This window comes from Ambystoma mexicanum, chromosome 11 (assembly GCF_040938575.1).
Source record: "Ambystoma mexicanum isolate Mex_15411 chromosome 11, UKY_AmexF1_1, whole genome shotgun sequence".
NCBI lineage: Eukaryota > Metazoa > Chordata > Amphibia > Caudata > Ambystomatidae > Ambystoma > Ambystoma mexicanum.
In genome coordinates, this window is record NC_090934.1 from 381,719,182 (window position 1) to 381,740,013 (window position 20,832).

At 47.5% G+C, this 20,832-nt stretch overlaps 1 protein-coding gene across 1 annotated transcript in view; it reads right to left on the minus strand.

Moving 5' to 3' along the window:
• Positions 1 to 20,832, minus strand: part of NUP160 (nucleoporin 160) — a 1,937,143-nt gene that overhangs the window by 1,541,373 nt on the left and 374,938 nt on the right. Inside the window, exons 9-10 of the mRNA XM_069623088.1 lie at positions 4,870 to 4,967; positions 3,013 to 3,097 (exon numbers count right to left, since the gene is read on the minus strand). Of these exons, the coding sequence (XP_069479189.1) occupies positions 3,013 to 3,097; positions 4,870 to 4,967 (183 nt within the window). The remainder of the gene's footprint in view (positions 1 to 3,012; positions 3,098 to 4,869; positions 4,968 to 20,832) is intronic.

Sequence of the window (20,832 nt, forward strand, 5' to 3'; positions counted from 1 at the left end):
AATGCAGACCGAGATTCCTTAAACAATGTTTTGCCTCAGCATTGGTAAAGAAAAGGGGCAAGGACATTCTAATATCAAAAGGCACTCCCTTTGTGAAGCTCACAATAAAGACGTACGTACTAAAATACTCTATTATACGCCAAAACAGACTACAGAAAAGAAAAAAGCAGATGATATCACACAACACTTGGTTATCAACCATATATACAGTCACCTAAGGTTTGTAGAAAAGCATACAATTCACTTAATACCTGAAAGGAGGGCAAGTAATGATGCATTAAGGAAATCCAGTTCACAAGAGTAATACTCTAACTTTTGAAGTCCAATCCGTACGTTGAAAAATAACAAATAACAAAAGCATCTTCTCAGGAGAGGGGACAAAGGTAGCAAAGGTTCTTGTGGTGGCGAAACATTTTCCCAAGGACTTCTCAATAATGTTAGAGGTTAAAAAAAAAAAAAATGTTGAAGAAAATGATATCCTTTAGAACAAACTTTAAAAAAGTGACGGGATAGAACCAGCCAAAGTTTATTCTAAGCTTTATTATACGGGGTGGCTAAAAGTGTTGCGAGTACTTCTACCCCGCGCCCCCCCCCTGACTAGGCAGTAGTGACTATACAGGAGCGACAGTCGCTGGAGGTAGGTTTCCCCACTGTTGGATCCAGTAGAGGATGCCCATGAGTTAAAGGTGCAAGGCAGATTCTGGTCAGGTCCAGGAGCTGTGCGCAACCCTTTTCAACGAAGAAATGGAGCAGACACCCATGAAGGCCTCTTCAGGGCACTACCGAACGGGGGTAGGTGGGTTCCAGCAACAAGTCACTGCACACGGGCGACAGAAGAAGTCTCTCCACTTGTTGTCGAAGAAGTCCTTCCAGGACAGGATCCTTGATGCTGGGAAGCTGACACTTGGCAGGAAGGTGAAATTATAGCACAAGCTGGCGACCACTGAACTTCTGTACGAAAACGCGAAACGATGACACTTCTGCCAAGTTAGCCGATTTCTAAGCTGATTGGTCTACTGGGTAGTTCAAGAACGATTGAGGGCACCCAAAGGCTGGATCTCAAGAAGGCACTGAAACTGGATGGTCCCACCAGTTCAGGGATCGAAGCACTGCTGAGGGCCTTCCCAGGTCAGGTAATCCGGCAGGGCTTCAGCAGGCCAAATGCAGGAAGGATCGTCAAGCCCTCTTCAGGAGCCGTCCCCTCTTCTACACAGGATACTTGGCTCTAACGCTTTTCTGAAGAAATGGCTCTTACCCCAAATCCTGTCTGGAAGCAAGATCAAGCCCACCAGTGGTAATGATCTGCACTATTCAAACAGTCAGCAGTGGCCCAATTAAGGACTACTGTGGGTTTCACTCATGCACAACCCCCCACCACCACCCCCTCTAAGACTCTCTGGCACCATGGATGTTGAGTGGGACCAGACAGTCCCACTCACTTCCTGTGTCCACACACAATTGTCATGCACTAGCCCACGAAAACAGCAGCTTTCCTGGATGAATGCATGACCATATCAGGGATTTCCTGGCCTGAGAAGGCAGGAAGCAGCAGAACAAACAATATGCCAAAGAACAAGCGACAAATCTCATGGCACAGCCCTTTTAGGGCACTAGCCACGTAATGCAGCTGTTCGGATTCACTCACCCGTGGCGCCGCTCCTCCCAGGGCACCTCTGGCAACCCCAATGACCCTCCAATACATGGCGGTGACGGTCCATGTCAGGTATTCCTCCTGGGGTCCAAAAATCGTCTGCAGTCCAATTGACATGAAGGTGGTCCACAGCACCGCAGCTTCGTGGTATAATTATCAGGACACTCCAAAATGACAAGTAAGTTGGTACATCGATCGCCAACCAAGACGGCCGCCACACATTGGATGGGAACGTCCCAACAGGTTTTTCAGGCACAACCAGCATAAAACCAACAATAAGTTGTCTCTGTGTCTTGCAAACTTCAAGTATCCTGTGATGCCCTGCAGACTTCCTGACTAGGTATTTCGATATATGCCATTTGCAGAGTGCTGCTCCCTCCTTTTTAAAGTTCATGTTCACTCACCATACACAAGGACTTCCTTTTGTTGGTCCCTGAGGGACATGATGGTTCATGTGAGGAACAACAAAAGGGAATTACTTGGGGTTAGGGAAACCTCTGCCTTATCTATACGGAATCCTATGATCACAACTATGTCCTTATCGCACCCCTTGAAGCTCCCGGTCTGGTTATCAAGTCCCACGCCAGAAGTTCATTGTATGCTGCCTCTGCCCTGGGGACGATATAAGGGTGGTGCGCTGATATCACTTTCCTAGGTTCATTGGTATGATCTCTTGGGCTCACAGAGAACACCTGTCTTCCAAGACCGTCAGATCTAAGGGTAAGTCCTAAACTGACAGTAGCCACACACAGTCAACGCATATGTGCACACTAATAATACAAACATGGTAAAAATGTAAGTGATGCAACTAGCTGGACTTTAGCCACATATAAAAGTAAACAGCAATCCCCAGTGTATAAGATAGGGCGATACAAAAGTATCACTACTGCATTGTAAGATGTGTGCACTGTTAAAAAATTACCCAAACAGGTAAAAAGTAAAAAGACCAAAAGGAAATATGAAGGACTGATCAGTTTCCCCATGACAAATTAGCAAAAGACCAGTGTAGCGTAGCTTCACTTCTCTGTAAAAGGTCAGGGCATGTTAAAAAAACTAAAGCAAAACATTTGGTGACGGACATGGCAAGAGAGCACAGGGTGTACCAGATGACTGATGGATTTGCTAGAAATCACATTGCTCCTTTTACTCTTACATGCATCCTGTAGCTGCCAGAGTCACCTTCTAGATTACAAAACAACTGAGCAGACAACTCCTCAGACTCTGTACAAAACATAGAACATCGACCTATCCCTATATCCCTGGTGATTAAAGAAATTCTGCTCAGTTACAACTTTACTTTATACATTTTTTAGGAGTCGTCACCACATATACAAACTCAATTGAAACAGGTTGATGCTTACCCTAGGATCTTGCCCATCGCCAATATTGACATCCTCCTCGGGCAGAGGTAGAACAAACACTTGGCTCCACTGTCCAGCAGGGTTACTGAAAGAGAAATAAAACACCTAAAATACAAAATATTATGCTAAAATTCCCTTAGTATGAGAAACCACTGCAATTATCCCACAAAGCCAGCAGGCGTTTCACAGCAAGAAAATCCCAAGCACTTTGTCCCACAGCAATTCGTGGCTGTGAAACCTTTATTTAACTTTCACCAGAATGAAAAGAAAACTACATGTCTCAATCATTGCGATACTGGTCATCATCCGCTGCTGAGTGGCAATCAATACACACTGTAAATAAAGACATCCTTGCCAAGTGATATTCTTCATCCTTTTAGGCACTTTACCAAATCCTGAGGGGGGAAACTCCATCGTCAGTCACTGAGGGACAGCCAAGACCCAGTTCACTGCTTCTACAAGACCTCAGCGGTGCATACAAATGAACCAACTCATGTTGGCACAAGATGCTTTTAAAAGGACCCTCTGTACTAAATGGCCACTTAAACAAGATTAGCTAGGACTCCTTGATGGTATGTGGATAATGGAACAATAGCAACATTCAACAACTGCACAAACACAATGCGCTCAATGTAAGACCATATTGGCATGTACCCGGCTAAAAGGGCACTACTAATAAGACTTCCATCTACCAACTGATGGGGCTTTTACAGGCCACCCACACTGCTCCGAGTGATTCCCCAACTGAGGGATCCAAAGCACTGCTCCCCTCATGGCCCACAGCCCATCGGTGCCAAATTGCAAGGTTCCCATATCTTATCTGTAATTTACACAAGTTTACAGAATAAAATGTTAATCGTTCACGTTTTATTCTCAGCCTTGAGGTATACCCTCCTTAACCAGTCTACAATGATTGTCTGGCGAGTCAACATTTTGAAGTGCTTTTCTTTGTTTAGTTTCAGTGGACGTCCATACTAGGCGTCCTTCCAGCACACTTTTTATTCTGCAGGGAGTATCTGGAGCAAACGCCCATGTCCACCTCTGCTAAGGGCAATGTTTCTGATGGCACTGCCCTGGTGCACCATCACAAGGAGGCGGGGACCACCTAATAACAGATTGTAAGCTGGTGAAACCAAGGGGGGAGCCAAAATTGGGGAAGTGAGGGCCCAGGGAGGGGGGGGGGCGGCAGAGGGCAAGAACAAGGCAAATAAGGTTCAGGGGCCAAGAGCTGGGCAAGAAAGGGCCCGGTGAGCCAAGCGCAGGGCAAGTAAGGGCCTGGGGACCAAGAGCAGGGCAAGTAAGGGCCTTGACCCAAGAGCGAGGAAAGTAAACACAAGGACCCAAGAGCAGGCTGGGGGCCAAGAGCGATCCAGGGGATGTGAGGGCGAATATAAGAAAAAGACAGAGCCAGTAAAGAAAAACAGCAGCAGAAACAAAAATAACTAGACAAAGAATGAGAGAAAGAGTGCGAGAGAACAAGATAACGAGAAAGAATACATGGAAAAAAAAGAATGAGCGTGAAAATGCAAGCACAAAGAAAGGGAGAAAAGGGAAATTAGAGAAAGAAAAAGCAAGAAGCAATTCGGAAACTGAAGACTAGCATCCCATTGTGATGTTTGGAAACAAGACCAAACCTCAGACAGAGAAGTGACATTTTTCTCGGTACAAGCATATATAACCTTAACGTCACCAGCTGCTTTTCCACTTAGTATTTTACAGTCAGTGAGTGAAGCAAATTGGGCGTAAAAACACTCAATATTTTTTTTTAGAGAATATTAACACGTGGAACCCATAAATGTCAATCACCTTGCACTCATACAAAAAACACTGCTCTGACTCCTATCGAACAATACTTACTGCTCATAGTTGGTGTGCTTTACAATAGTTTGGTTCTCGTCATCTTGCCATAGAGCCCAGAGGTCTGTGGATGTCAGTGTAAAATCTACCAGCGTTTCCTGGTGAAAAAAAAAAGTGATTTGTTAAATGATTCATTTACAGCCAATTTCTTCCTTTCTATGCATTAGTACCCGGTGAAGGTCAATGAGCTTGTTACAAGCAAGCCAATTAGCCCTCGCCCGGGATTTACCTTGCAGCAAGACTCTGAAGGCTATGCTTCACCGCCGCAGCTCTGGGGTTCATTCCGTGACTGGCCACCTGTTAGGTAAGAATTGGTGCAGTCACACTGAGATTACACACTTATCTGCTTGGTATTAGGTAACCCACCTTTTGGTATAGGTCTGTACTACACACGTTGGTAGTGTGACTGAAAAGCCAGGTCTACCTCAAGAGGGGTAAATGTGAGCTGTAGAAATGATATTCGTCGATACAAGTAACCAAGTAACACTTACACTCAAGGTTTCAGTTATAAATAGTTATTTAACATCAAGTTTAAAATATGCATTCTTAAAAAAAGGCAATTTGTGTAACAATGAAAATATACTTTAAAATTACTTTGTAGAATTAGAGCAAGTTAGTGGATAATCTTTGGGTATGCTTCATACACAATTCCTACACCCTGAGGTGACGTCAATCATAGGGACAGTAATGGCATTTATATATCACATTAGTTATACTTTTCAAATTCTGAGGTTGCAGAAAGGAAAGGTTTGAGGAAGAAAAAGGTTAAACTGATTCTCAGTATGTGTGAGGACACTTAAATCTTCCAATGAAATCTTGACAAGCCTTTCCCAGCAATAACAGTCTAAAACAAGTTACCACCTGTGAGGGACAGCAATATCAAAGGCAATGGGCTAGATGAGTCTGCAGGGAGACAGGACAGCCAAAGTCAATTTGAAACAGTCTATGGAGCTGAAGCACTTCCTAGAATCAAAGTCTCGCACAAAGTTAGAGTTTGTAGAAAAATCACTTGTAGGGTCACAAGCTGTTAAGCTTGTGAAAAGGGAGTTGGAATGAACTCTAAACATAAGCCAATGCAATGCCAACTGAGAACACAGCTAATGAGACAATGAGGTAAGTACCCCAAGCCTAAACAATACCTCTGGTTTGAAGAAGGGTGGTCCAGATGGATTCTGTCTTGCTAAAGCAATTCAGACCCTTGTTCCTGAGCCTCAGTCGTGGGGGCAAGAGGGATGACATCTGGAGGGCTCCTGCAGCGGTAATTCGGAGGTTGTCGGCAGCAACGGGCTCTTTTCGGTTCAGCAGCACTTTGCGGTTTCAGCGCTTAACAGCACAGTCGCAGATCTCGGATAAGGGTTAGGCTTCCTAGACTCCTTGGGTCCTGCACTCTGGTGAGGGGACTCGAGCACTGGTCGTCCTGCTTCTGGAGGGTCCTTAGGAGACTGCTGAAGCTTCTGGCCAGATTTCAGACGTTGCACTCGACTACAGATTACTCGACCCCTGGCACTCGGTTCGTGCAGCAGCAAAGATGTACACCAGTCAGGGACGATGGTCCAGTGGAGTTTGTCGAAGGCTTAGTTGGTTCCACTAACCAAAAGGGAAGAAGTCGTCCCTTTCAGATCTTCTCTGTTGAATCGAAAAAGGAGTTTCAGAACAGCAGCAGGGCTTCACTGGGCAATTCAAAGGACCAGGAAGATGCAGCAAGCTTAATTCACGGTTTCTTCATCTGGTATTTCTCCCAGTGGTCGACTGCCTCTAGTCTCAAAAAACTTCAGGGCTGAAGCCCGCCAAAGGCAAAACAGACAAAGGGCTCAAAACTGGCTCAATGCACAGAGTAAAACACAAGAAAGACCTCTCAAACAGAAAATGGCAAAAAAAGACTGGGCCATTTTGACAAAAATGGTTGCCCCTCAGTGCTGTACTGCAGCAGAGGATTCGGCCTGCAGTAGAAAAGCACAATGGTAGGAAAATTAAACCACAGCCACCAGCCTAAAGTAGTGAGGGTAATGTAAAAAATGTTACACGAGTAGGTAGGAAAAGGGGCTAACCCCCCCCCCACAATCACTCCACATAAGATGGTGTGTGCGGGACCTACAAAGAGAAAAGGTAAGTAAAGTCAATTTCACTTTATTATTCTTGGGAACAGTAGTACACACAAGAAAAAGGTATTTAAACCTCATGAGCAATCTAAAGGATTTCTCTGACACTGCACTGAAGGTGCTGGGTGTCACCATACAAAAGGTAGATGCCTACAGAGTTTGTCAGACTCCAAAAACAGAGGAAAGACATAGTCCAAATCAGGTCAAAACACATGAGGGAGTGAGAATAAGGGCCTACTCACTCCTGGGTTAAAATTTAAAAGTCCTTAAATCCAGCAAAAGAGCTGGGGATCTCCAAGGTTGAAAGGAATTAGCACACAAATGAGAATTCTCCTGAACACTTCCATGGAAACGAAGAAGGGACTGTGTGTAGTCCAGTTACTATAGATTTAATCTAATACCATTTCACCTAATGAGATGTCACTCAATTTATTTCACCAAAAATGGTAGGTGAAATGGTATATGTGTAATGCATAATTGGTGGAGTGTGGGGTAAGGGTATAAGTTAGGGAAAGGAGGGGTGAGGGGAAACTGGGTGGTGATTGAGAAATGGATTCGGATAAATCTCCATTAGGTGAAATATTTTCGAAGAAATCGCAAACATTTGTGCAGTCCCTTCTCCCGAACCCCGGTAGCCATCTTTGCTCTTTTTTTCCTCGAGTCAAGAAACGGTCACACATGCCGGGGCACTAATGGCAATATGACCCTCAGAGGGGGCCATTTCAACCCGGGTAATGCCCCTTGGGCTGCGTTAAAGCCCCAGCTAACCTCAGGTTTCTTACCCAACGGGTAATGGTCCCCTCCTTGGGTCATATTGCCTAATTATGATTCAAATAATGAAACTGGCATTGCACATAATGCGGCATAGCAACACGCTCACATTGAATCCAGGTAACCACAAAGACTAAGGTTTAATTTACTTACCTGCAACTATTGTTCTCCAGCATGGGTCTGGCATGGATTTACGTGCTCGTGAATATTCTGTCGTCAGGCTAGGAATCCTCAGTAAAAGAAAAATCGTTCACTTTAAAACTGTATTTCTCCTCTAAACAAATCACTGTCCAATGGGTCATACTGCGCATAAAGCAGCAGTATGAACCAAGAAGAACCACAGAGGGGAAGCAGGGAGGGTTTGCATGTGAATCCATGCTAGACCAATGCACAAGAACAATAGTTACAGGTAAGTAACTTGTCCCTTTCTCCAGCACGGTGTCTGGCATGGATTCACATGCTCATGAATAACGATTACACAGCAGTACAAACAACCAAGGGAGGGGGCGAGGCTTAACAGAATCAACATCATCCATGGAACAAACTCACCTCACACAAACAGGTTTGCGTAGCACCGGTTGGCTGACTCAGGACTCCTCCCTGGAATCCCTGTTGACGCAGTAGAACCTTGTGAAGGTATGCGTGACCCTCCAAATAGCAGCCCTGCAGATTTCGAGCAGGAGCACACCAGAGAGAAACGCCATTGTTGCTGCCACGGCTCTGGCAGAGTGGGCTCTTGGCCATCCTGGCGGCAGCCTGCTAGCCAGTCAATGACACTGCATGATGCAGCCGGAGAGCCACCTGGAGATGGAAGCCTTCGACAAGGCCTTTCTGTGATTTACAGGTCCAAAGTTGACGAACTGGGAAGTCTTCTGAATATTCGTTGTACGTGCCACTTAGAACTTCAAGGCATGAGCAACGTCCAATGAATGCAATGCCCTTTCCGCTGTCAACGACGGATTCGGGATGGCAGGTAACAGCAAAGGATCGTTGTGGTGGAATTCTGATGGTACCTTTGGCATAAAGGTGGGGTGTATAGTGTCAAAAACCAGAGGGTGCTTCACATCCTAGTCCCTGGGGATCTCATACTCAGCTGGCCTGGGGAGATGGGGAATGAGATCAGAAGGATTACTTCAAATGTATTACAAGGGCCATGTCACACTAATGAGTTCAGGCAGAATCAGGCACATTACCCTAATTGCACACACCTGACATTTATTAACCCGCTGTATAAGGATAAAAAGGTGGTGCACACAAGCACACTGAGCGAGGCTGGAGACCAGAGGGTGCAACTCTTCCAGAGTGGACTTGAGGCAGGCTGACAGAAAAGGGAAACCAGAGGACTGTTCCACGGCTGCTCGGCACAGGAGAGAAGCTGGTGGGCATCCCGCAATTGTGCAGAGCCGGGAGACTTCCGAGTCGGAACTCGAGCAAGGACATCCCATGCAGGTGCTCCGGAGCTATGCACTCCCTTCCAGAAGACGAAACCAGTTAGAGGAGGTGCAGGGGAGACGCTGGCGACAGCCTTGTGCAGCTAAGGAAGGCGTTGATGAGAAGACAGACAAGCACACCCGACTGGTGAGTGATCAAAGACAGTCTGTGCTCAAGGCGAGCAGCGCAGACTACCGCAAGCTGAAAGTCACGCTCAATGATAAACCGCATAATGTGCCAGACTAATGCAGAACTGTGAGAGACGGGAAAGTAACAGTGGTCCGGCGAGTCCAGGAGAAATTGCCTGCTCATAAGAAGGGGGAAGCAAAGCAATGAATGTTAAAAGTAATTGTAATTATGCGGGCAAATTAATGAAATAACCAAAGACTCATGAACATTTGTTAAAGGCCAAGAAGGCAAAATACCAAGTGACCGAATATTGTGCTTGCTTTTGGAAATTAATATCAAATACGATGAAAACTACAAGTACCATGATGCCTTGCTGCGGAGTATTATTGGACCATAGTGAAAGCTGCAAGGGCATTGCTGACATGTGGTATATTGAACATTGGGAAAACTGAACTGTCAGGAGGGGAAGTCAAAGTGGTAATGCCGAGGTTTAAGTAAAGTCCTTGCAGTCTCGAAAGTCTTCGACATCCAAAGCCTATTTACAGAAAAGAAACTGGTTGAACTGAATCTTGGGGAAGGGAACCCCAGGAAGTGTGAAACTGTTATTGCCTCGAGCCTGACGGATGGAAGCCTGTGCAAACTGTGATTGAATACCAAGTGAGAAATGAATTGTTCATTAATACCCCAGGCAGAGGAAGCCTGACAGACAGTTGAACTACTGAGGGGTCTCAGTAAGCCAGAGTGTGCTAAACTCAATAGCACTGTGTCAGCCACGTGTCCATTTGTACTCTGAGGCTCGTGCTATTGAACGTGGGGAAGGGAGCTGCTATTTATGCCATCCTGACATTTCTTTTTGCACCACCCTTTTCTTTATTCCCCTTCACACATTTGTGATTTAAGAAGGAGGGGTAAGTTAGGATTGTTTAGTATTTTTGGGGGGTTTTGACTTGACTGACATGGACTGGGTTTTGTTTATTTGTTTCATGATCGAGAATACTCCCAAGTTAGGAATAGGGCCAGGTAGGAATTACTCCAACCCTGTTCACCGGCGGGAAATTCCTGAAGAGTCCCTTGACAAGTCTGAGACCACAGCAAAGGTCTGCCCGGAGATCTGCTGTAACTGGATATGGTAGCCAACTGCCCCTCGAAAAAGGCATGAGCCAGTCCCGCTTTGGCCAAGGAAAGAAAGTATGGTAAAAAAAGTTGCAGGGCCGTGACACACAGCGGGGTAATCTTCTGAGTGGGTCACCACACAGATAAGAGTTTCCATTTATGTCCGTAGCACTTCAAGATCAACAAGGATCTGGCCCTGTCCAGGATGATGTCCTTACATTCTGCAGGGAAAGCATAACCTCCAAACTCTAGGGCTGTAGGAGCCATGGCCCAGGTTCAGAGACTCCAGGTTGGGATGCAGAATGCCCCCCCACCACTTCCCTGGCGAGAAGGTCCGGGGACAGTGGCACCCTGATGGGCGGGGCCACTGACAGACCCAGCAGATCGCGGCCTCGCTGGAGCAACAATTATCCTGCAGTGACACTGTCCGTGTGTTCATCACACGCAAGGGGAGCGGAAACTGAGAAAAAGTGTACAGGAACCGTCCCTCTCATGGGAACGAGAATGCGTCCCCATGCTCCTCGGTTGAGGGAACCTGCGGGTGAAACTCTGGCACTTGGCATTCGCAGCCGTCAGTGAGGAGATCGATCTGGCCCAATTTTCCGAAAACAGACGATCCACCAGTTCCCAGCTGAACGAGTCCGCAATGGTGTTCGAGTCCCACTAGGTGGACAGGACGATGAACATGCCTTGACAAATCGCCCAATACCACAGGTCCTGGGCCTCCTTGCAAAGCGCCCCTTGTGTCTTGATGTAGAACATGGTGGTGGTGGTGTCTGAAGATCCTCACCACTTTGCCCTTCAAGGATGGTAGGAAAGACTTCCGGGCCCAGAATACGGCCCGAAGTTCCAGGATGTTGATGTGGATGTCCTCTTCCGGTTGCCAGAGGCCTCTGGTGTACAACTGTCCAGTGGGTGCTCCCCATCCCTTTATTGAGGCATCTGTGGTGACAGTCTCCTAGTAAGGAGGAACCAGAATCAGAGTACCCTGGACGAGATGAACAAGTTACTTACCAACTGGTAACGATCTTTCAACTGGATGTTCCTCCAACGTATTCCACATCTTTGACATGTAATGTCCACAGCGGTGTACTTCAGAAACTTTTTCGCACAGAGGGCGTCCTGCGTCGATGGAGTCGGGTCGATGTCCCTCGAAGGCCTCTGTCGAGGGCGACGTCCCCGGATGTTATAAATAGGACGCACAGCGCCGGCAGCCTCAGTTTATGTTTGTTCCTCCATAACATGTGACATGCACATCTCCAATGCCTGCCTGACTGCACATAGCCTTGCGGGAACATAAGATGCAATAGCATAGGAAATTCTCCTTAGGGGCAGGCTGGGAGGGCAATGTAAAATACGACGGAGGAACATGCCATTGAAAGAACGTTACCAGTTGGTAAGTAACTTGTTCTTCAAATGGATTGTGTCCTCCAACGTATTCCACATCTTTGACAGACTCCCAAAGCAGTACCAGAAAATTGAGGGAAAAGAAATTATACCCTATCAGATGGCAGATTAAAGAACCGCCTTACCAAAGGCCATATCTTGACCATGGAGCATATCCAGGGAGTAATGTTTCACAGATGTGTAGCTAGAAGCCCATGTGGCAGCGTCACAAATATTCCTAATAGGAACTCCCCGCTGCAGGGCTGGGGAAGTAGCCACGCCCCTAGTGGAATGAGCTTGTACCCTTCCGGAGGGTCCTTGCCCACCTTAACATTCAGTATTGGTGAGGATAATTCACCTGGACAAGGTCCGTTTGGTAACAGCCTGGCCCAATTGGTGTCCAGCATACCCCACAAAGAGTTAATCGTCCACTCTGACCCTGGACATCCTAAAAATAAGCTCAGAGCTCTCCTAGGGTGACACCTCTTCCTTACCAGGATGAGGAGGATAGAAGAAGCACTTTCTGGCTTAAATGAAATTCAGATACTACCTTAGGTAGAAAGGAAGGATGTACCCTCAGTACAACCCTATCCTTGTGGAACACAGTAAAGGGTGGCTTAGATGAAAGTGCCTGCAATTCACTTGCTCTGCAAGCGGAAGTAACCACAACCAAGAACACGGTCTTGAAAAAACAACAGTCTCAAAGGACAAGAGTGCAAAGGTGCAAATGGAGCACCCATCAGGAATTTCAAGACAAAATACAGATCCCAAACCGGCACCTGGAACGGGGACAGCAGGAACACATTAGTGAGCCCTTTAAGAAATTGGGAAATCAAAGAATCTTAAAATAAGAACATTCTTCAAATGAGTGCTTGACGATAGACAGCGCTGTCAGGTAACCTTTAATGGTACCTACTTGACCCAATCCTTATACCTCAACCTTTCAGATACCAAGTGTGAAGGTTGAGTCTTGACCTCTGGATGGAGAACTCCGACCCAGAGTACTCCCCCCGGGCCCACGCGCGCGCAAGAGCAGATCCTCAAGGTAGGGAAGACGGCATGGCAGGCACATGGACAGTTCTAGAAGGTCCGGGTACCACGCTCTCCTGGCCCAACCCGGAGCAATGAGGATCATATGCGATCCGAACCTCTGCAACCTCCTTAACATAGTAGGAATGACCAATCCACTACAAAGGCTTCTCCTAAGGCTCCTCTCGGAGGAAATCCTCCGAGCAGAATCTCTCGCACTTCCGGTTGGCACTGGTTGTGAAGAGATACACTTGTGGGGTGCCCCAGAGAGCAAAGATCTCCAGAAGGGCTTTGTGAGCCAACTCCCACTCGTGAGAGACTGTGCTCTGCCTGTGTTAGGGAGAATTCTCGGTTAAGGCTAATTTCCCAAACCTAGCGAGTCCCCTAGCAGCTTTGCTGGATTTTTTGGGTTTATTTTTTTCTCCTGCTAAGAGTGAGACTTTTTCTTCCACTCTTAGACATGATTTGAGAATGTCCTTTGACTGTGAAAGTGTTTTATGGGCTATGGGGTCTTTTACTCCATAGGGCTTCATGTGTTTTTGGTATGTGTGTTACACAGCACCCTCAGTGCAGTAACACAGGGGTGTCATAGTGACTCCCAAACAGACTCCATACCCTGGGACTGACTACTGTCTCCCAGGGCATGTAAAGTCCCCATTGGCTTTACTAGTCTCAAATTGTGAGCAGAACCAGTACAAACCATCATATTGGGGAAGTACTGGTAGGGGTCATTCGATTGCCCCTGGGTCTGTTTTCCAAGGGGGCACTGTCCAGTACCCCCTTGTCGAGTTTCTGGCTGGTGGCAGTGGCTACCACGCCAAATATTCCACTGGAATATTTCTTATGGGATTTTCCAATCGATTATAAACGCACCACTTTTTGGTGCAATGTTAAAGATACCGCTGGGTTATTTATTTAATATTTGTTCCCCAGTTGGGTCTTTTTGCCAGGTTTCGGTTTTAAAATGGTGTTTGTGTTCGCCTCTGAAACTCTGACCCAAGTCAAGCCCTTTGTTCCACTTTTTGGCAGGCTTCTGCACAGAAGCCCTCCAAATGGTGCCACTCTGGGATCTACAGGATGTGTGGGAGGGGGGTTAGGCACACTGGACTGAGTTGCCTTGGCAACTCAAGTCGCACTCTTGTGTGATTGGCCCAGTGGTGAACTGCCCGGCTCACCACTTAGCATGTTTGAGTGACAGCTATGCTGTTGAATGGGGGTTTTTCTGCATAAAAGCAGGGCTTTGGGGACTGGAACTTCAGAAGTCGCCACAGGACCTAAAGAATCCGAAGAGGGGAGAAGCAGAGCCATCTACAACGATGACACCACCGGTCCTGCTGTACGAACTCACCACTTCCCCGACAACAGAGGAGATGATCTTCCAGGAGAGTCTTCTTCCATTTGAGCTGGTGGGACCAACCAGTTCGCCTTTGAGGACGTCTTGTGGTCGAGTCGCCTGTGCCAAGCACCCCGGCGGCCGGATAGCCACGCTTCACCACTGACCGCGAATTAAAGGGTCGTACCTTTTAATCGGGAATTCCGCGGGTGGCTTCTTCCGGGTCAGTGCAACGACCTCCAGCTTTCATCCTCGTCGAGATCATCTCTTCCTTTGGTCGAAGCCATGACTTGCACCGGCTGCCAGGAACAACTGCTCCCGCTGGAGCTTTCTCACCATTTCAGGTACTGTGTCCCGCCTGGCCTCCCTTGCAACGGACTGTCCAAGGTGTCCCGTAAATCCTTGACTTTCCAACTGGGTTGGCCTCCAAACCTTCTAACTTTATCTTTCTGAACTGATCCAACCTCTTTTGACATTTTCTGCAAAGACTGAGTGCATTTCCACTGTGTGATCTTGGGCACTTTCCGCCTTGCTCTCTCCAAGAGTGGGCCTGGCCTATGAACTTTGGCTCTACAGTAGACCCTGCCTTTCTTGACTTGCTGTGGTTTCTTAAAAGTGTTGGTACTGTGTTATTTCCATACTCTGCCTTTTCCCTCCCTTTTTTAACGAATTATTGGAGTGCCATCTAAGGTTACGCGCTCAACTCTGTTTTGCTAATAAGTGGTGTCTTAACCTAGACTTGTCGAATAATTAACTAGGGAGTTGTATATACTTCTAGTGACTGTTTGAACTTGCTTGACATATTAGTGCCAGTGTATTTTCATAAGTGTGTTTTTAAATAAATAATTATATACTTTTAATACCAACGCTCTGGTCAGCGTTTGCTTGTTCTACTGTATTTGTTGCCCTATTGTGTATACTCTATATACTGCCTAACTCTTCTTGAGAGAAGTCTGACTGCTAAGCCACAGCTACCAGGTAAATCTGGGTGGGGCAGACTGCTACCAATTGGGTTTACTGCTTACTCCTGTGGTCTTAAACTTTTTGCAGTGGTCCCTAAGGGAACTGCACAGGTTTCTGCCTAACAGCCTGTTCTGAGCGTCCGCCGCCGTATTCTCCTCTCCAGCCAGATGAACTGCAGAGAGTGATATTCCTTGCTGGATTGCCCAGAACCAGAGCTGCATCGCCTCTGTACAACGGGAGTGACCCTACCCCCCACCCCCTTTTTTGTTGAGGTAATGCATGGCCGCTGTATTGTCTGGTTTATAGTGACTTTTTCGAATGCCATGTTTTCGAAATGCCATTTTGTCGGCTCAAAATTGCAGAAAAAAAATGTGAATATTTTTTCAATTTTATTTTTGAAAAGGGGGTTCCCCCCAAACCCCTTTTTTTAACCCTTTTTTACGTACGAAAATTTTTTTTAAAAAAAAATACTACATTTGAGAAATAAATTTCGGCAAAATATTTGACAAAATGGTATTTCGAAAATATGTTTTCGAAAATATGTTTTCGAAAATATGACCAGATACCATATTGTCTGTCATGATCAGGACACTTCCCTCGCACAGACGGCAGAAAAGCCTTCTGGGCCAGCCGGATGTCCCTCAGGTCTAACAGGTTGATGTGGAGTTTGGACTCCGACCTACCCCAATGACCGATGGCGGTCAAGTCTTCGGCATGAGCTCCCCATCCTGTGAGGGATATGTCCGTCACTACTGTCACCTCCAGCCACAGTTGCCGAAAGGGCTCCCCCTTCATCAGGTTCCCCTCGTTGGCCAACCACAGCAGATCCTGTGAGACCAAGAGTGAAATCTGAACTGGATCCGACATCTTGCCTGAGAAATGTGACCACTGCATCTTGAGGACCCATTGCAGGGATCTCATCCTCTGTTTGGCTTCTGGCACCAGAAAAATGCAGGATGCCATGAGGCCGAGCAGCCTTAAGAATTCGAAAGCCAGAAGACTCTGGGCATATTGAAACTTATCCACTTTTAGGCAGAAACCTGTGCAGTTCCCTTTGGGACCACTGCAAAAGATTAAGGACTACAGGTGGTTGGCAGTAAACCCAATTGGTAGCAGTCTATACCACCCAGATTTACCTGGTAGCTGTGGCTGAGCAGTCAGACTTCTCTCAAGAAGAGTTAGGCAGTATATAGAGTATACACAATAGGTACAGAGACACAGTAGCACAAGCAAACACTGACCAGAGCTTTGGTGTAAAAGTATATAATTATTTATTTAAAGACACACTTGTAAATTACACTAGCACAAAGAGAGGTAAATAAATTCAACACACAGTCACTATTATGTATATATATATATACAACCCTAATTTACTTATTAGACAAGTCTTAATGAGAAACACCACTTATTTTCAGACAGAGGCGAGCGCTTAACATAAGATGGCACTCTAATAAATTATTAAAAAGGGAGGGAAAAAGGCAGAGTTATGAAAGCACAAAGATTAATACTTTTCAAAGAACCACAGTGAGGCAGGTTAGGCAAAGTCTACTGGAGAGCAAGGAAGTTCAAATGATAGGCCCACTCTTAGAGAGCAAGCGAAATGTGTCCAGGATCACACAGTGGGGTTATGCCCAAAGAGTCTTTGTAAATAGTTCACAAAAAGATGGAGATCAAGTCAGTAAAAGTTAGTTAACAGGTCCCAGGCTAACCCATGTTACAAAGTTGAGGATTTACTGTCACCCCGAACGATCTGTCGCAAGGGAAGCCAGGCGGGACACAGTACCTGAAAGTGGGAAGAACGCTCCAGCGGGGGCAGTTCCTGGCAGCGGGTGAAAGTCGGTGTTTTGTCCAGAGGAAGAGGAGGTCTCGACGTGGAGAAAAGCTGAAGGTCGTTGCGCTGCCAGGGAAGAAACCAGCCGCGGAGTTTCCCGGTTACAAGGTACCACCCTTTTCTTCGAGGTAGTGGTAAACCGTGGTATTCCGGTTGCCGGGGTGCTTGGCACGGGCAAGGCGGCCACGAGATGGTCCAGGAAGGCGAAAAGACGGGCAAACTGGTTATCCTCACCAGTCAAAGGAAGAAGACTCTGGATTGGAGATCTCCTCTGTTGTCGGGAAAAGTGGTGAGACGGTTCAGCAGGGCTCCACCGGTGGTGTCGTCGCAGGTCGGCTCGGCTTCTCCCTCCTCAGATTCTTTAGGTCCTGTGGCGACGTCTGAAGTTCCAGTCCCCAAAGCCCTGCTTTTATGCAGAAAACCCCCATTCATTCAACCTAGCTGTCACTCAAACATGCTAAGTGGTGAGCCGGGCAGCTCACCACTTGGGCCAATCACACAAGAGTGCGACTTGAGTTGCCGAGGCAACTCAGTCCAGGGTGTCTAAACCCCCTCCCACAACCGCTGTGGTACCCAAACAGAGTGGCACCACTTTCAGAGGCTTCTGTGGAGAAGCCTGCCAAAAAGTGGAACAAAGGGCTCGACTTGGGTTGGAGTCACAGAAGCGAACACAAACGCCATTTCGGAACCAAGTTTCAGCAAAAAATACCAACTGGTGAATTTACATTAATTTAATAAACCAGCGGTATGTTCGAGGCTATTTTAAAAAGTGGTAGCCTCGAACAATGGGAAAATCCCAGAGGAATATATTCGCGGTCGAATATAAAAAGTAGTATCCACTGATCCACTGCCACCAGCCAAAACTCGGTCGGGGGGGGGGGGGGGGGGTCAGTGCCCCTTCGAACAACAGACCCCGGGCAATCAAATTGTGTGTACTGGTTCTGTTCACAATTTGAGACTAGTAAAGCCAATGGTGACGTTACATGCCCTGGGAGACGGTAGTCAGTCCCAGGGTATGGAGTCTATGTTTGGGGGTCGCTACGACACCCCTGGGTTACGGCACGGAGGGTGCTGTGTAACCCATATACCAAAACTACATGAAACCCTATGGAGTAAAAGACCCCATAGCCCATAAAACACATTACAAAGTCAAATGATATCTCAAATCATGTCTAAGAGTGGGAGAAAAAGTCTCACTGTTAGCAGGAGAAAAAAATAAACCCCACAAAATCCAGCAAAGCTGCTGGGGGACTCACTAGGTTTGGGAAATTAGCCTTTACAGAGAATTCTCCCTAACATCCACCATCTGCACAATGTGATGAGCCCTCACCTTGGGAGGCGAGCACTTCCCCAAGAACGTGTCCAACACAGCCCAGATGTACTGGAGCTGTTGGGAAGGTGTCAGATGAGACTTCTTGAAATTGAGGGAGAAGCCCAGCTGGTCGAGGGAGCGGCAGGCGAGACTGAGGTGATCCATCGCTTGCTTGGGAGAACGTGCATGGATCAGCCAGTCGTCCAGGTAGGGGTAGACGTGAATCCCCCTCGCCTGATACACGCTGCCACCACCATTAGCTTGGTGAAGACCCTTGGGGCGCAGGTCAATCCGAATGGCAGGGTCCCAAGCTGAAAGTGCGAGTTGCAAGCCGCAAACCTCAGGTACTATCTGTGCTTTCGATGAAACGGCACATGAAAGTATGCATCCTGGAGGTCCAGAGACACCAACCAATCCTGAACTCGAAGGGCCTGCAGGACCTGAGAAAGAGTGACCATCTTGAACTTGTCCTTCCTGAGAAGTTTGTTCAACCAACGCAAGTCCCTGATGGGTCTCAAGCCCTCTGTCTTTCTTTCCAATCAAAAAATATGGGGAATACCATCCCTTGTTACTCTCTGCTACAGGCACCAGTTCTACAGCGCCTTTCTCCAGAAGGGTCAAGATTTCCTGCAAAAGGAGCGGATATGGAAGCTTCAAAGAGATTCCCCGGGGGATTGTCGTTAGGCCTCTTTAGGAGGGGAAGGCAGTAGACGTGGGCTATTTTTTCCAGAACCCACGCATGTGAAACAATGGCTCACCATTCTTCGAGATGCTGAGATAGCCTGACCCCAACCGGCGAACCATGGAACATGGCCTCATTGCTTGTTTTGAAACGGCTGCGGCAACGCCTGAAGACAAAGAGGCAGCTGCCTGAACGGCTTTGGCAACCCCATTTCCCCGACCACTACAGGTACTTTTTCGCTGACCCCTTTGACTGGTGGCTCCTCTTGTCCTACCAAAGGAGGAGTAAACTAAAAACCCTCCCCTCCACTGCTGCCCCCTAGAACAAAAAGGCGGAGGTTGACGCACAGCGGCGCTCAAAGATTTCGCTGCAGCTTTAGAAGTCTGCAACCTCTCAAGGCTCTTGTCCGCCTTGCTGCCAAACAAATGTGTGCCATCAAAGGGCATGTTCAGAAGAGTGGCTTGCACATCCGGAGCAAAACCCTGACGTCCGCAACCACGCAATTCTGTGTAGAACGGTGCTTGCAGTCATGGACCGGCTAACACGGTCCACTGTGTCCAAATCCGACTGAAGGGATTCACACGTGGCATCCTTGCCATCTTGCACCAGAGCAAGGAACCCATTCCTTTCTTCCCCTTTGGGAATATGCTCCGCCGCAAGTGAAACTATTCCACAGAGTGTGAAAATCTTCATAAGGCACAAGTGGAGTTAGGAGATTTCAGCGCCATACTCCCTGCGGAAAACACCTTGTGTGCCCAACCATTGAAGCGTTTAGTCCCCATCAGGAGGGATGGTAGGGTATGCTGCCTGCCTCGAGGTGGCCGTAGCCGCCTGAACGACCAGACTCTCAGGAGTGGGGTGAGATGAAAGATAGCTGGGGTTGCTACCAGAAGGGTGGTATTTTTTTGTTAACGATTTGTTTCCGGGCTCTGCCAAGCAGCTGCCACCCTTTTTTGCAAGGTCAAATGAAAAGATAACACCGGGTCAGAGGACAGACCTTGATCCACAATATCCATCAAGTCCTCTTGAATAAAAGCTTCAGGAGGACTGGACCAACCAAGATACTCAGTGACCCTAGCCATCAATCTCCTGTAGGACGACTCAGCATGAGCCCCAGGCTCAGGCCTGCCAAACTCCACCTCATGTGAAGTGTCCAAGCCACTGGCATCATGAAGAGATTGCCTTAACTCTTCCAAATGACTGTCCCCGGAAAGGACAGGAGCCACATCAGGCTCAACAGGGTCATAATCTAAATCAGACCTCTCCTCATAGAGGTCATCCAGAGGGAGGTAAAAGTCCTCCCTCGGGACAGAAGAGGGTCTGGATTCCTTGACAGGCCTCACAGACTTGGAAGTAGCCTTCCTTGGAGGTTCCACAGTACCAGGGACCTAGATCAGAAAATTCCGGCCAAAAGGCCTCGAAAGCATGGAGGGCGCTGATGGCTTTGGCGTCGAGAGCACTGACGGCTTTGGCTTATGCAACGGCAAAGAGGGCTGGTGCGAAGGCAAAGATTCAACGTCCGTATCAGACGGCCACGACGGCCTCGATCCCTTACCAGGTTTCTATGTTCCCGCTGGGGACAAGGACCAAGACCAGGAAGCAGGTCTCTTGAGACCATCCTGAGTCTTGTCTGAACGGGACCTCGAAGGTTCCCGATGAGAATCGCGCCGAGGACCCAAGCCCGAAGGTGCACGAGCCACGGATCAAGACCGTGGCCCAGACGGAACTGTGCCCTGGGATTGGAAAAATCGACAGCATCTGCTCCCTGAAGGCAGCCCATTCCTCGGGCGTCGAGGACTTAGTTGGACAAGCCACTTTCCTCGAAGCTCCATCCTTCGAGGACGGGGAAGGCAACCAGTGATGGCACTTCCTGGAATGCCGAGA